We start from the raw sequence: 14,911 nt of genomic DNA on the forward strand, positions 1-14,911 counted from the left end.
CACATGCCCTCTGCTACATACTGTGTGGGAATCAAGAGCAGCTTGAAAGCCGGTCTAGCCCTTGCAAAGTTTAACAACAGAGGAGCCATCTTGAAAATCAAACTGTCCAAGTTGGACCAACAAAAAAAACTATCTTATTTTGTGTGAAAAGGAAAATCCAATATCTTTGATAGTTGAAAGGCAGCGAAAGCCATTAACAATAATCAGACAAAAGGTACTTCACCAAATTGTAGAATAAAGTAATATATCAGCGAAACGAATTTCCTAGGTGTTGCTCGATCAACGGCAGGGAATTTCTGTGGAATGTTGAGAATGGTTCTAGTAACCTATGAGAGATGGCGCTCATGTATGACCACCTACTGACATGGCGGCGATTGCTGCGAAATTTGAATTTCTGCCATGCGCGCCACGAAACGCGGGATTTAAGCTATATACTTGTATATTAACTACCAGGGAAATTACATATTTAAAAAGAAAAATTATTAGTCAAGGCAAGTCTAAAATACGGGAGAGAGCAACGGTACGTCTGCATTCTACCAAGCCAAAAGCAAAAGTGGTTACTCAGCCGACTGGTGTGAGTGAGCAGGGTAGTCAGTCTACCCTAACCCCACCCACTAACTAGCGGATGGGGTAGCTATCCCTCACAAAAATTGTCTTGGCTAGTCTTTCAGATTCACCGAAAAGTAATACCCCTATAAAAAGCTTAAGGTTTGTATTTGCACCGGAACAAAACTCCTCGGGAGGAGCACCTAATTCGCAGATGGGGAAGGAGTTCCCCCAAGAGAACAGATGCAAATTAAGGATAGTGCAACCCTTACCCGGCTGAATCAACAAGAGAAGGAGAGCGGCAGCGTAAAAACTGTAACAGAACAAGAATTACAATTAATAAATTCAGGTAACAAAACCAACTACTCGGCAGAACCACTGAACCCTCCAGCAGGAGAGATAGGTGAAGGCATTGACTTCTCTAGCAAGTCTGCTCTTTCCCTTCCCCCAGGGAGCGCTCCCAAGTGGGAGCGGACAAGCTAAGGTTATGCGTAATCCCCGCCAGCAAGAAAGGCCAAGGACCATTGTCCCAAGGAGAGTAGAGTCGATGCTGAAAAGTTAAATTACAAACAGTTATTATTTAACTTACTTAATGGAGAAAACCATTCGGAAGCGCAACCTAACCTGTGAATGGGAGAGGTGTTCCCCCACAAAGGATCTGCACACCACTAACATAAAGTGAGCAGCAATGTCAGTGAGAAAGAGCAAGACCGAAGTCAAGCTCTGTGAAGGCCGCAAGCAGATTCACTCTAAGAATACGTAAGGGGGGGTGACATTAACATCCGAACGAAGGAGAATCCAAATGATGACGACTCGCCTGCGGCGGCAGCTGAGTCACTCGGAAGGCCACCCGTCTACGAGATGTCCGTTGTCCAAAGGAGGAAGGTCATAAGGAAAGGTTCTCCGCCCTTTAGAACCTTCCGCACTACGCTGTCACACAAACAGCAACATTCGCTGTAAAATAAACTTAGAATATATATAAAAACATAAAAAATTTTTTCATATATACTGTATAAAAGAAAAACATAAGATTAAAAAATCAAAACGCTGGTCAGTTGGAGAGGGGAGAGAGACAACATCTCTCTTCCCGAGCCAAAAGTAAAGTAAGTTACAATTACAGGAGTGTGAGCGAGGGGTAGCTACAACCTCCACCCCATCTCTAACTAGCGGTATGGGTGGTTAACCCTCACTAAAAGTCTAATGGCTCATCTTCCAGCCTCGCCGAAAGTAATATCCTTATAAATAGCGTTGGTCTGTATTCAAGTTACGGAACAAATATATATTTGAATGACCCATCAAGTAAATCAGGTGATTAACTATAATGTAAAAATACTAAAGAATGAAAAAGATGAAATTTGCACATATATTGAATAATATATAAGCATTACTTTTTCAAATACATCAGAACCTCAGACTAAATATTCCAGCTTACCTGTATATATCCATATATTGGCAGAGTACTCAACACGCACACAGACTTTTGAACTGTATTACGAGTGATGTCTGCTGTCTTGTTTGCTACTTTCTGTTGAAAGCATGAATCAAAGTAATTACAAAGAAAAAGTATACATTTCATAAAGAACTTTTTTTTTAAACTACAATAAAATGAACCTAAATAATCATAAAAAAGTAAAATAATGTTAATAAAAATAAATATGTCAAACACTAAGAGATTGTTGCATTCCAAGAAAAAATCCTTAGATATACCACACTTTAGGAACCTCTACTTCAGAAGCTAAATTCAAAAATTTTTCAATTAAGTATCTTAATGACAGTTTACCTGTAATTTTATATGCCATCTATTATACAGTATTTAGTTCCATAATTCAAAGTTAGAGGAGCATTTTGAGAATGTATTTACAGTACTGTATTACCAAATTTTATCAGTATTTTGTATTTTTCTTAGCTATACAAACCTAGGTCCTTTAAAATAAGAAGTGTCTTCAGTGGAGGTGGAATGGGCCTAAAATTATCAATGTGATAGTTAAAGACAGGTGGTGAGTGGAGCCGAGTAGTCCCATCCACTCTCCTGTCAAGGACATCTCAATTTTGACCTTCGGCTTTCATCCTTTAAACTTGGATGACTCTCTTATTAGTGGGTAGGAAGTCCCAAACCAAACTGGTTGGTGCTTTTTCCTTCCTGAAAAATGCCAGTCTCCTTAGTCCCATATGGGACCAAGGGAAATAACTCCAGCAATCTCTCATCACTCCATAGTGATGAGTAGGGTGGTAGGGCCTGGCCAATAGCTGGTTAGTACCTGGTTTCCTGTCAAAGAAGAAATCTCTCTCCCCCAAAGGGGAGATACAGTCTGGAATTAAATACCTGGTGCAAGATGACCTATGGTTAGGAACTCATCCATCATCTGTTCCCTTGTTAAAGGAGGAGGGGAGAACTAATGCTTACAGATCCTGTCTAAAGAATGGTACTCAGAAATGTAGCTTACCAGCATCAAAGTAAGATCCAACATGTAATGGTACAAAGGCTTCACCCCAAAGTGAAGGGAAGGAAAGAAAAAGCAGAATAGCCAGTCATTCTACCTTTCCTCAAGACTTACATTGAATATGTTACCCTATACAAGATGGTCCTGTTCCATGTGAACAAAGAGTTAAAGGACTTATGGGTCTACCCCTTCGAATAGAAGGCTGTGAAATCATTTGGTACATCACCTCTACAACTGCAGATTCTTTGGAATCTAAAGTGGTTATCAATACCCTGACTTCTTGAAATTAACTTTGAGCTGATACTTGAACCCCATCAAAGGTTGAAGGATTTTCTCTTTGACTGTCTCATAAACCCAGGAAACAGATTGTTCTTGACATCTCTTTCTTGGTTCTGCCAGTGCTATGGAAAAGTCACTGACACTCAATCTTCAGATAGCAACACAGAGCCCTCATTGGACATACAAGCATCTCCTCTAGATTGCAGCCTGACACTTCATGAAGCAAGGAGATGGAGGTTTCAAACCTGGGTCATGTGCCAATGGGTCCTGGTTTTAGGGACAAATTCAGGCACAAAACTAAGAGACCTTCTCCAAACCTTCTGGGATAAATGAGAGTCCAAGCAACTTGCCAACACTCTTCTCCATAGTTATTTCCAGCAAAATGGCAGTCCTGAGAGTTAGAAGTCTGTCTGATGACTTCAAAAGCTCATACAGGACATGTGTAAGAGACTTGAGAACACAAGTCACGTCCCACTCCAAAGGCCTGATGTCCCAGGAGGGGTTAGACTGCTTGAAGCTCTTCACAAATACAGACAACTACCTTGAAGAGAAGAGGCTATGCTCTTCCGTCAAAAAACAAGGCTCAAGGCTGAGCAGTAGCTTCCTACAGTTGTGACTAAGAGGCATTTTTTGGCAATGACAGAGGAGTAAATCTGTAATCTGCAGAAGATGCAAACAGATTGAGATATCACTTGGCTTGTGGCCATATGGGAGCAACCAGGTTCATCTGAGATTTGGTGTGATTAACACTTGGTTGATCAGTTGGTGAACCAGACTGAAAGGGGGAAAGGCACAGGCTTCTCTGGATGTACCTGACTGACAGTTCTATGGCATGATTTGCCAGCCAGATGTGTATCTGCTTTGTCAACGTGCACAGAAGTAGGGAAACTGTGCCTTCTTGGTTGTTGATGTAAGCTTCTACGACAATGTTGTTCCTTATCAACACTACTGAGTGCTTCCTCAAACATTCTTAGAATACTTGTATCTCCCAAAAAAGTTGATGCAGATCCATTTTTCCTCCAGAGACCAAACACTTGATGCAACTAGGTTGCCCAGGTGAACGCCCTACCCATCCTTCAATGTATCAGAAAATAGTTGCAGGTAGTGAGGTGAGATTTTGAGAGACACTCTCTTAGGTGCCACATCTGTGGCAGTCTGCAAGAAAGATTATTATTATTAAAGTGATGGAGATTCACCAACCCCTTACAAACTTGACTCCTACAGATCTGGTCCGATTAAATTTGGGAGATAAAATATGACAAATTTGGAAGTAATATGATATTTTCATTATAAAATAAATTTTTGAACATACTTACCCGGTAGTTATATATATAGCTTACGTCCTTGACGTCACGGTAGAAATTTCAAAACTCGCGCCAGTCGCCGATTGGGTAGCCAGGTGTACCACCTACGCGCCCTCCAGCGAGGTACCTGGAACCATTCCATGATTCCTCCGATCTTTCATGCCCATAGTCTCTAGAGGGGAGGAGGATGGGAATTAAATTATATATAACTACCGGGTAAGTATGTTAAAAAATTTATTTCATAATGAAAATATCATTTTTAAACATCTGACTTACCCGGTAATTTTATATATATAGCTGATTGACACCTTTGGTGGAGGGTCAGAGACAGCCAACATTGTTAGAATTTTACTTAAGAGGAACAAATTGACCACCTGACTAAAATCAATGATTGTGGAAGACTGTCGCAATCTCCACAAACAACCATAAAAATACAATGTTCCAAAGGAAGAAAAGGGTAATAGGATTATGGGAATGTAGTGGTGGATCCTTCCCCCAATACTGCACTCGCTGCTACGAATGGTCCCAGAGTGTAACAGTCCTCATAAAGAGTCTGGACACATTTCAAATAGTGTGAAGCGAACACAGATTTACTCCTCCAAAAGGTTGTGTCCATAATGCTCTGCAATGATCTATTTTGCTTGAAGGCCACCGAAGTTGCTACAGCTCTAACTTCATGCGTCTTGACCTTTAACAGCTTGAGGTCTGCCTCACTGCAATGTGCATGAGCCTCTCTTATCAAGAGCCTGATGAAGAATGAAAGGGCATTCTTTGACATCTGTAACGAGGGCTTCTTGACCGAGCATCAAAGAGCTTCCGACTTGCCTTGCAACTCCTTCATTCTGTCCAGATAAAACTTCAGGGCTCTTACTGGGCACAGGATTCTCTCCAACTCCTCGCCAACCACATCCGAAAGACTCAAAATCTCAAAAGCCTTGGGCCAAGGTTGAGAAGGGCGTTCATTCTTGGCGAGAAAGCCTAACTGCAATGAGCAGATATCTTTGTTATCTCGGAAGCCAACTTTTTTACTAAACGCATGAATTTCACTGACTCTTTTAGCTGTCGCCAGACTAACCAAAAATAGAGTCTTCATCGTGAGGTCCTGAAATGAAGTTGAATGCAAGGGCTCAAACCTGTCACTCATAAGGAACTTCAGGACTATATCCAGATTCCAACCTGGTGAATTCTGGTGCCATCACTTTGATGTTTCAAACGATTTGAGAAGTTCCTGTAGGTCTTTATCATTCGAAAGGTCCAAGTTTCTGTGCCTGAATACGGTCGCTAACATATTCCTGTATCCCTTGATGGTAGAGGAAGAAAAATTGCATTTCCTTCAAAGGTATAACAGGACGTCAGCAATCTGAGTTATAGAGGTACTGGACGAGGAAACAGAGTTGACTTTGCACCATTCTCTAAAAACCTGCCACTTGGATTGATAAACTTTGATGGTCTTAGTCCTTCTTGCTCTTGCAATAGCCCTAGCTGCCTCCTTCGAAAAATCTCTTGCTCTTGTGAGTTTTTCGATAGTCTGAAGGCAGTTAGATGAAGAGCTTGGAGAATTTGATGGTACCTTTCCAAGTGGGGTTAACTGAGTAAATCTACTCTTAATGGAAGGCTTCTTGGAGTGTCCACCATCCATTCCAGTACCTCTGTGAACCATTCTCTTGAGGGCCAAAAGGGGGCCACTAGAGTCATTCTGGTCCCTTCGTGTGACACAAACTTTTGTATCACTTTGTAAAGGATTTTGAATGGTGGAAAAGCGTACACGTCCAGATTGGACCAGTCTAACAGGAAAGCATCTATGTGGACTGCTTCGAGGGATAACTACCCCATCCGCTAGTTAGCGGGTGGGGGGTGGGGTAGACTGGCTATCCCGCTCACTCACACCTCTCAGCTGAGTATCCACTTTGCTTTATGGCAGGACTTCACGGGGGACAGCGTGGCGGGCCAATTTGTATAAATAGCTCCAGGTTTGTATATTAGGAAAAATACAAATTATTTCCAAATTTGTTATTTGTTCCGACACAGATACAAACCTTCGCTATTTATAGGGTGACTTACTCTTAGGAGGGAGGAAGTCCTCACCAACTGGCCTTGGTCATGACCCGGGGTCCTCTCTATTTCAATCTGTGATCAATAGTGGAAGGGACCCTACCCTCGCTAAAATCAAGTGCTGATATGAGGTAATGCACTGATGGCAGCCTGCAGAAGCTTGTGTGTGAGTGGAACTAACAGTGTGGCTTGTCTTTAACATAGGAACTCGAGTACAGAACCTATTGTTCTTAAAGACTTACCCAATACCCTCCCTCTAAAAGGTATTGGGGACATAAAAAAGTATTCTTCTATACTTAGGAGGCACAAGGGAAATGGGTCTTACCTGCAGCGAGGTGAGGTCAGCTATGCTGAGGTTTGCGGAGCTCTTTTCCTCAGAGGGGAGAAGGTGAAAGGAAGAAAGGAGCCAGGCATTCTTATTCATTCACCCCAGACTAATCCAGGTAGCCTCAGCCCTCAACCCTCTGCTACTTGTCCATCAAGGAGCCTAAGGTGTTGAGACCATTTGTTGTGCGACCACCACAGGACCAATGGAAAAGGTCTCCATGTTCTTGTGGGTTAAGTCTTTGCAGGTAGTGGGCCGTGAAGGTCGATTGATGCTTCCACATGCCCACTTAAAGTATCTGCACCACAGAGTAGTTTCTTGAACGCTATGAGTGACGTTATGAGCTCTGGGTCTTAGGATGGAGGAGAGTCAAGATTAAGAGTAACCTCAATTGCCTTCAGATCCCAGAGTGGAAGGAAATCCTTGAGATCCTCCTCTTGACCTTCCCCGTGCTGGTCAACAGTGCCAACACACGGGGGGCGAGCTGGTATCGTTCTTTTAAGGTAACCCCACAGACTTCACTGGGTAAAACTACAGTTGATGGGTTTCCGGTTACCGAACGAAGACTCTTCATTCGAAATGGGTTGCACCTAGGGTACAGCACACTTGGATTTGAGTCTTGGCAATCCACTCAGGGACGCCGCTGAGGATTACTTCTCCCCGTCTCCTAGGGTAGGAGACATCAGAGGTTGGATCATACAACACACTAACTATCTTGGTCAAAAGCCCAAGTGAGTAGGAAGGGCGTCTTTGTGGTAAGGAAGCGAACTGCTGCTGGGCCTACGGTTCGTAGAGAGGGGCCTTCAGAGACTGAAGGACCCGAACCGCGTTCCCAGGAGGAGGTTGAGATCCGACGGGGGACAAGTTATCTCACACTTGCATAATTAAAGGCATCGATGGGAGAGAATCCTCTTCCATGACATCAGTCACAAAGGACTGAACACTTCGCCTGGAAGACCGACGCTGAAAAGTGTCTGAGGAGCCTAGACATCTTTTCCTTAACCTATTGCAAAAGACCTCTCTCAGAGGGGTGGTGTAGGATCGCCCCTGGCGAGAAGTCGAAGCAAAGCTACGGCTTAGGAAAGTGTTAGCATGTGGCTGCTTGGAAGATCATGCCGTGGAGGAAGATCCCTCGGAACTCTGTCAGGAGCTGTAGAAGGTCCGGGAACCATTCTGCGGGTTGCCATAGCAAAGCTATTGGAAATCCATCACGGGCTGCAGAAGGTCTGGGAACCATTCAGCAGGATGCCATAGCGAAGCTATTGAAGTCATTGATAATATCCTGCTCATCCTGACTTGGCTGAGGATTTTTTCACCAGACCGAATGAGGGGAAAAAAAAAAAACAAGGCACACCTCTTGTTTGAGGGCCTGGGGAACGGTTGAGTGGGAGCCTGAAGATCAGGGCCGCTGCGAGCATAACCACAGTCGGGGACCCCACAAAGTCAAGACTGTTGGAAACAAGATGGTTCCAAGACAGTAGGAGCCCACTATCTGGGTGGTTTTGCAAGCACATTCCTATACCGGGAATGACGCGAGCAGATGGGGGCAACTAGTTGTCCTCTGTCAATCTGAGGCTTTGTACTGCTAGATGGTTCTCTAAGAGAGGTGAATGCTGGTATTTCTGAATCGGAAAACAGACGAGGATGGAATGGTATGGCATATGGCCCCCCTCTCTCTTTTGATGCATTATAGAGAGCATCAGGTCCACAGGGAAGACAAGAAGACAGGACTCTTTGCAGAAGCTCTTGTCTGCCACCCATCATCCGCGGATTGTCCAGCAGTGAGGGGGGGAGTGCATAGCAATAAACACACCTCGAGATGATGTCGAGACGTGTAACTTATTGCACGCTCTTGCAACGAAGGGGAACAGCCTGTTCTCCCTCCAACTGCCACTAATCCACTGTGGTTGGCCAAATAAGACCGATACCAAACGGTAAACCAGTTAATCAGTACAGCTTATATTATAATAGCGAATCTCCATAGAGATCGCTTTCTGGAGAAGAGACTGTACGGTAATCACCGAAAGCATCCAACCAAACCCAAGAGGGGATTGAGACGTATCTTCAATCTATTGTTGGGTGGGTAAAGAGCATAAGTCTACTACGGAGTAGTAACACCGAACTGGGCGCATGACAAGTATACATGCGTAGTTCGACTTAAAAGTCGTGTCCGGAACTCAGTTGGAGAACGTTGGAAACATTCGTAACGGAGGTTTCTCCTTCTTAGGACAAAAAACGTTCGTACTTCTCCATCTCCGATCCGTAAACTGCATTTATATTAAATGTTCCCTACTAGGGAACACAAATGCTTATGAGAAGTTTCCAGCCAAAGACTTTGTAGGAGACTAAGACTTCCGATTGGGGGAAAGGAAAAAATGCCTATAAGGAGGCAGAACGTAAATGCCGTATGTCTGGTTACAGAAAAGTAGCCAAGTAATGTACTGAATAACCTGATTTCAGTAAGGGATATAAATATACAACTTAAAAGAACGGAGTTCTAATTGGAAGATGTATATAGCCCTTATTGGCAAAAAGATCGCTTGTACGCATATATGTACTTGTCCATTTGCGTTAGCGCATGCGTATTCTCTGCCTCCAGGAAACGTTTGCAACCAATCCTGTTGCGGGAATAATGCATGTGCAACGAATCGCAACATTATTACCGAAAGAATTTTGATCGTTGACTAACTGTAATATTTTCTTGAATGAGAGCGAACATGTTCTCAAACAAAATATACAGATATAGAAGCAATCATTTCCCCTTTGGTTTACCCCTCCTCTTTATGTGAGGGGCTAGCCATTGTTCATTACACAGAAACGGATGTCTGTTTACCTGTGGCCGGGGTTTGAAACATTCGTAACGTAATGAAAAGATGCCCACGCTGTTGCTATCATTGTTTAACGTCAGCTAACAATGTTCCTTCGGGACTAATTGTTCGAAACAATAACCCTGTAAGGATAGAATAAAAAGTCTCAAAAGACTATCGTGTAAAACGGCAAGTCGTTATACCCAGGGTACAAAGACAGGGGAGGCTGCCTCCATCAAACGGTAGAACCGAGTTTAAAACAATAACCTCGTGGTTTTGTCTTGGCTAGAGTGCATGTTCCGGGAAGCTTACGGCCTTCATGAAGTTTTAACACCCATTGAAGTTTTGTAAAAACTTGTATGTGGGGGTTTACTTCAAGAAGGCCAGACATAATTGCCATTGACCGCTTACCAAAAGGGGTTGCCATCGATCGCTTTCTCGCTAGTGAGAAAACTACCGTCTAAATCAGGCAAGGCCTGCCAGGGGAAATGAACTGGAATGTAAAGAATTTTTCATTCCCCACTGAATTCCATCTGCTAACCAAACCACTCGAAGTGGGAAGATGATGGTGGTTCGTTCGAAAACGAAAGGAACGGTGCTGGCGAAACCAGACTAGCTGATATAGTAATCAGCTGGGAGTGTAGAGTGACGTATCAAGTCAAGCCTTTGGAAGACCCATCCCGTAGAGGGGGGAGTCGACCATAGAGATTTCAGAAAACTCTGGATCACGGAAACAGAGAGATTCGGATGAGAACCTAGGGGTTCAGAATCTATTTGTGAATTCCTTTCTCACGACCTTAAGGGATGTTGTGCCGAGAACCCGCAGGAACTCTGTCACTGATTCCTGATGGAATATTCAGGAATCGTGTAACAGACCAGGACCCAAAGGAACTGTGTCATAGTTACCTGTAGATTCGTAAACCCTTAGGCAGCAGGCATCCCTCTGTCATCAGAGTAAAACTCTTGATGACGATGGGCGCGCGAACAATTCACGGGACGAGAGTTCAAAAACTTTGTCATGAGAGTAAAACTCTCATGCACTCGTGAACACTACGCGCAAAAACTCTGTCATAAGAGTTGTTCGCACACTTCAACTGATTGCGTGCGCCTCGTTGTTTGTGCGCGCCAAGTTGTACGTGTGTGCGCACCTTTATGGTCGTGTGCTCCAATCCGATCGTGTGCGCCAAAATGGTCATGCGCACCCGCCAATATGGTCATGCGTGCGCGCCAAAATGGTCGCGCGTACCAATCCGATCGTGCGCGCCACATCGGTCGTGAGCTCCAATTTGGTCCTAAGTGGCAAGTTGGACGTGCACGCCAATTTGGTCGTGCACGCCAATCCGGTCGTGAACGCCAATCCGGTCGTGCGCGCCAATTTGGTCACGCACGCCAAACCGGTTGTGTGCGCAAAAAGGTTGGGCGTAGGCGTAAAATATCTCTCTCGCAAACGAGGGAGAAGTCTTCCCGAAGGAGGACATCGCCAAAGACAAGCTTTCTCCCAGCTCTATGGGAAAAAAGCGTAGGCTTAATAATCTCTCTCTCGTGAACGAGAGTGAAGTCCTCCCGAAGAATGACATCGCCTAGAACAAGCTTTCTCCCAGCTCTATGGGAAAAAAAGCGTAGGCGTAAGAAAAACTCTCTCGCGAACGAGAGAGAAGTCCTCCCGAAGGAGGACATCGCCTAGAACAAGCTTTCTCCCAGCTCTATGGGAAAAAAGCGTAGGCTTAATAATCTCTCTCTCGTGAACGAGGGAGAAGTCCTCCCGAAGGAGGACATCGCCAAAGACAAGCTTTCTCCCAGCTCTATGGGAAAAAAAGCGTAGGCGTAAGAAAAACTCTCGCTAACGAGAGAGAAGTCCTCCCGAAGGAGGACATCGCCTAGAACAAGCTTTCTCCCAGCTCTATGGGAAAAAAGCGTACGCGTAAGAAAAACTCTCTCGCGAACGAGAGAGAAGTCCTCCCGAAGGAGGACATCGCCAAAGACAAGCTTTCTCCCAGCTCTATGGGAAAAAAGCGTAGGCTTAATACTCTCTCTCTCGTGAACGAGAGTGAAGTCCTCCCGAAGGAGGATATCGCCAAAGACAAGCTTTCTCCCAGCTCTATGGGAAAAAAGCGTAGGCTTAATAATCTCTCTCTCGTGAACGAGAGTGAAGTCCTCCCGAAGAAGGACATCGCCTAAAACAAGCTTTCTCCCAGCTCTATGGGAAAAAAAGCGTAGGCGTAAGAAAAACTCTCTCGCGAACGAGAGAGAAGTCCTCCCGAAGGAGGACATCGCCTAAGGCAAGCTTTCTCCCAGCTCTATGGGGAAAAAGCATAAGCGTAAATAAAAATCACTCTCTCTCTCTCTCTCTCTCGCGAGAGAGAGAGAGAGAAGTTCCCCTCGAAGGAGGAACATCAAGTTGAAGGTTGACAGCGAATGCTACCTCGTAATGAGGGCAGCTCACGAGCCACCACATGGAGCGCAGGATAACGAACAAGGCAGCTGTAGCACCCGGCCTTGTGTTCTACGTCACTGTTACCTGTGAAAAAGGGAAGTTGTTATCAATTACAATTCATGCTCCGTTGCACAAAATACACTATTCGGGGAATAAGTCACCTTCCTTGTAAGATAATTCCTCGAAAGGGAGCTGAACTGTAATACACTTTAATTCAGTAATGAAACAAACACACGGCAGTGTTGAGAACCTGCCGACCATCAGTCGCAGGGAAGGGCGGCAATGACAACTCCCTTACGGCGGAGGCAGTTGGATACAATGTCAACAGCAATTAAAGTTACACGTATCTAACAACATATATTTCCATTTATACATATATACACTCATATATATGTAAGATAAATGAAAACACACAAGAAAAATGTTATTTTCATTATAAAATAAATTTTTGAACATACTTACCTGGTGGTTATATATATAGCTTACGTCCCTGACGTCACAGCAAAAAAATTCAAAACTCGCGCCAATCGCCGATTGGATAGCCAGGTGTGCTACCCATGCGCCCCTGGCGAGGTACCCGGAAACCATTCCCTCGGTATTCATATCTTCCATGCCTCTAGTCTCTAGAGGGGAGGAGGGGGGGATTTTAATTACATATAACCACCAGGTAAGTATGTTCAAAAATTTATTTTATAATGAAAATAACATTTTTAAACACAAGACTTACCTAGTGGTTATATATATAGCTGATTAACACATTTGGTGGAGGGTTAGAGACAGCCAATATAGTTGGAATTCTGCTTAAGAGTTTCTAAAATACAAAACAAACTTAAGGGTTTCGTACCTGATAAGGAAGCTGACTTCAATGATTGCCATTATGTCTGCTATCCTTATGAGATCCAGCGGTCCTCTCAGGGGGCTGAAGATCCCTAGGAGCTGCCAACCAGTGATCACACCTCTTTATGACAGAGCCTCCTCTAACACCCAATCCGGGGCAGTATCAAGGAACAAAAAAGACCACCTGACAAATCAATGATTGCGGAAGACTGTCACAATCTCCACAAGACAACCATAAAATCACCAAATAAAAGTTCCAAGAGAAAGAAAAGGTATTAGGATTATGGGAAAGTAGTGGCGGATCCTTCTCCCACTACTATACCCGCTGCTACAAACGGTCCCAGAGTATATCGGTCATCATATAGTCTGGACATTTTTCAAATAGTGTGAGGCGAACACAGATTTGCTTCTCCAGAAGGTTGTGTCTATAATGCTTTGCAAGGAACAATTTTGCTTGAATGCCACTGAAGTTGCCACTGCTCTTACTTTGTGGGTCTTTACTTTCAAAAGACTAAAGTCTGTCTCACTGCAGTAAGAATGAGCCTCTTTAAATAGAAGTCTAATAAAGTAAGATAGAGCATTCTTGGACATTGGCAAGGAAGGTTTCTTCACCGAAGCACCACAGTGCTTCCGACTTGCCTCTTAAAGTCTTTGTTCTGTCTAAGTAAAACTTGAGGGCCCTTACTGGACATAAAACTCTCTCTAGCTCGTTTCCAACCACGTTCGCCAGGTGCGAAATCTAAAAGGCCTTAGGCCAAGGTTGGGAAGGGCGCTCGTTCTTAGCGAGAAAACCCAATTGTAATGAGCAGATCGCTTTACCGTCCTGAAAACCCACATTTCTACTAAAAGCATGGACTTCACTAACCCTCTTGGCTGTTGCCAGACTAAACAAGAAAAGGGTTTTCATCGTGAGGTCCTTCATAGATGTAAAGTGCAGGGGTTCAAACCTGTCACTCATCAGAAATTTTAACACAACATCCAGATTTCAAGCTGGTGAATCCTGGTGTTATTGTTTTGTTGTCTCAGAGGATTTAATTAGTTCTTGTAGATCCTTATTATTTGAAAGATCCAGGTTCCTGTGCCTGAACACAATCGGCAACATACTCTTGTATCCCTTGATAGTTGACGTAGAAAAACTTTGTTTCTTTTTCAGGAATAAAAGAAAATCAGCAATCTGAGCTACAGAGGTACTGGAAGAGGAAACAGAGTTGACCCTGCACCATTCCCTGAAAACTTCCCACTTGGATTGATAGACTCTGATGGTTGAGACCTCCTAGCCCTTGCAATCGCCCTAGCTGCCTCCTTCAAAAAGCCTCTAGCTCTTGTGAGTCTTTCGATAGTCTGAAGGCAATTAGTCGAAGACTTTGGAGATTATGATAGTGTCTTACCAAGTGAGGCTGTCTGAGTAAATCTACTCGTAAAGGGAGGCTTCTGGGAGTATCCACCATCCATTCCAGTACCTCTGTGAACCATTCTCTTGAGGGCCAGAGGGGGGCTATCAAGGTCATTCTGGTCCATTTGTTTGTCACAGACTTTTGAAGAATTTTGTACAGAATCTTGAACGGAGGAAAAGCCTACACATCTAGATTTGCCCAACCTAGCAGGAATGCGTCTGTGTGTACTGCCTCAAGATCTGGCACTGGGGAGCAATATGTCTCTAGTCTCTTGGTCTTTGCAGTCGCGAAAAGATCTATTCAAGGGCGACCCCAAAGTTCCCACAGACTCTTGCACACCTCTAGGTGTAGAGTCCACTCCGTGGATAGGACTTGTCCTTTCCTGCTGAGACCGTCTGCCAAAACATTCCTTTCCCCCTGGATGAACCTTGTAAGTAAGGTCACCTGTCTTTCCTTTGCCCAAATGAGCAGCTCTCTCGCTGTCTCGCAAAG

At 44.1% G+C, this 14,911-nt stretch overlaps 1 protein-coding gene across 4 annotated transcripts in view; it reads right to left on the bottom strand.

The window, feature by feature from the left end:
* The window catches only part of LOC137625967 (late secretory pathway protein AVL9 homolog), a 463,937-nt gene that overhangs the window by 369,389 nt on the left and 79,637 nt on the right, over positions 1-14,911 (bottom strand). For all 4 annotated transcript variants that reach the window (XM_068357038.1, XM_068357039.1, XM_068357037.1 and 1 more), the window contains exon 3: positions 1,979-2,071. In XM_068357038.1, coding sequence (XP_068213139.1) covers positions 1,979-2,071 — 93 coding nt within the window. The remainder of the gene's footprint in view (positions 1-1,978; positions 2,072-14,911) is intronic.

Source organism: Palaemon carinicauda, chromosome 33, assembly GCF_036898095.1.
Source record: "Palaemon carinicauda isolate YSFRI2023 chromosome 33, ASM3689809v2, whole genome shotgun sequence".
Classification (NCBI taxonomy): Eukaryota; Metazoa; Arthropoda; class Malacostraca; order Decapoda; family Palaemonidae; genus Palaemon; species Palaemon carinicauda.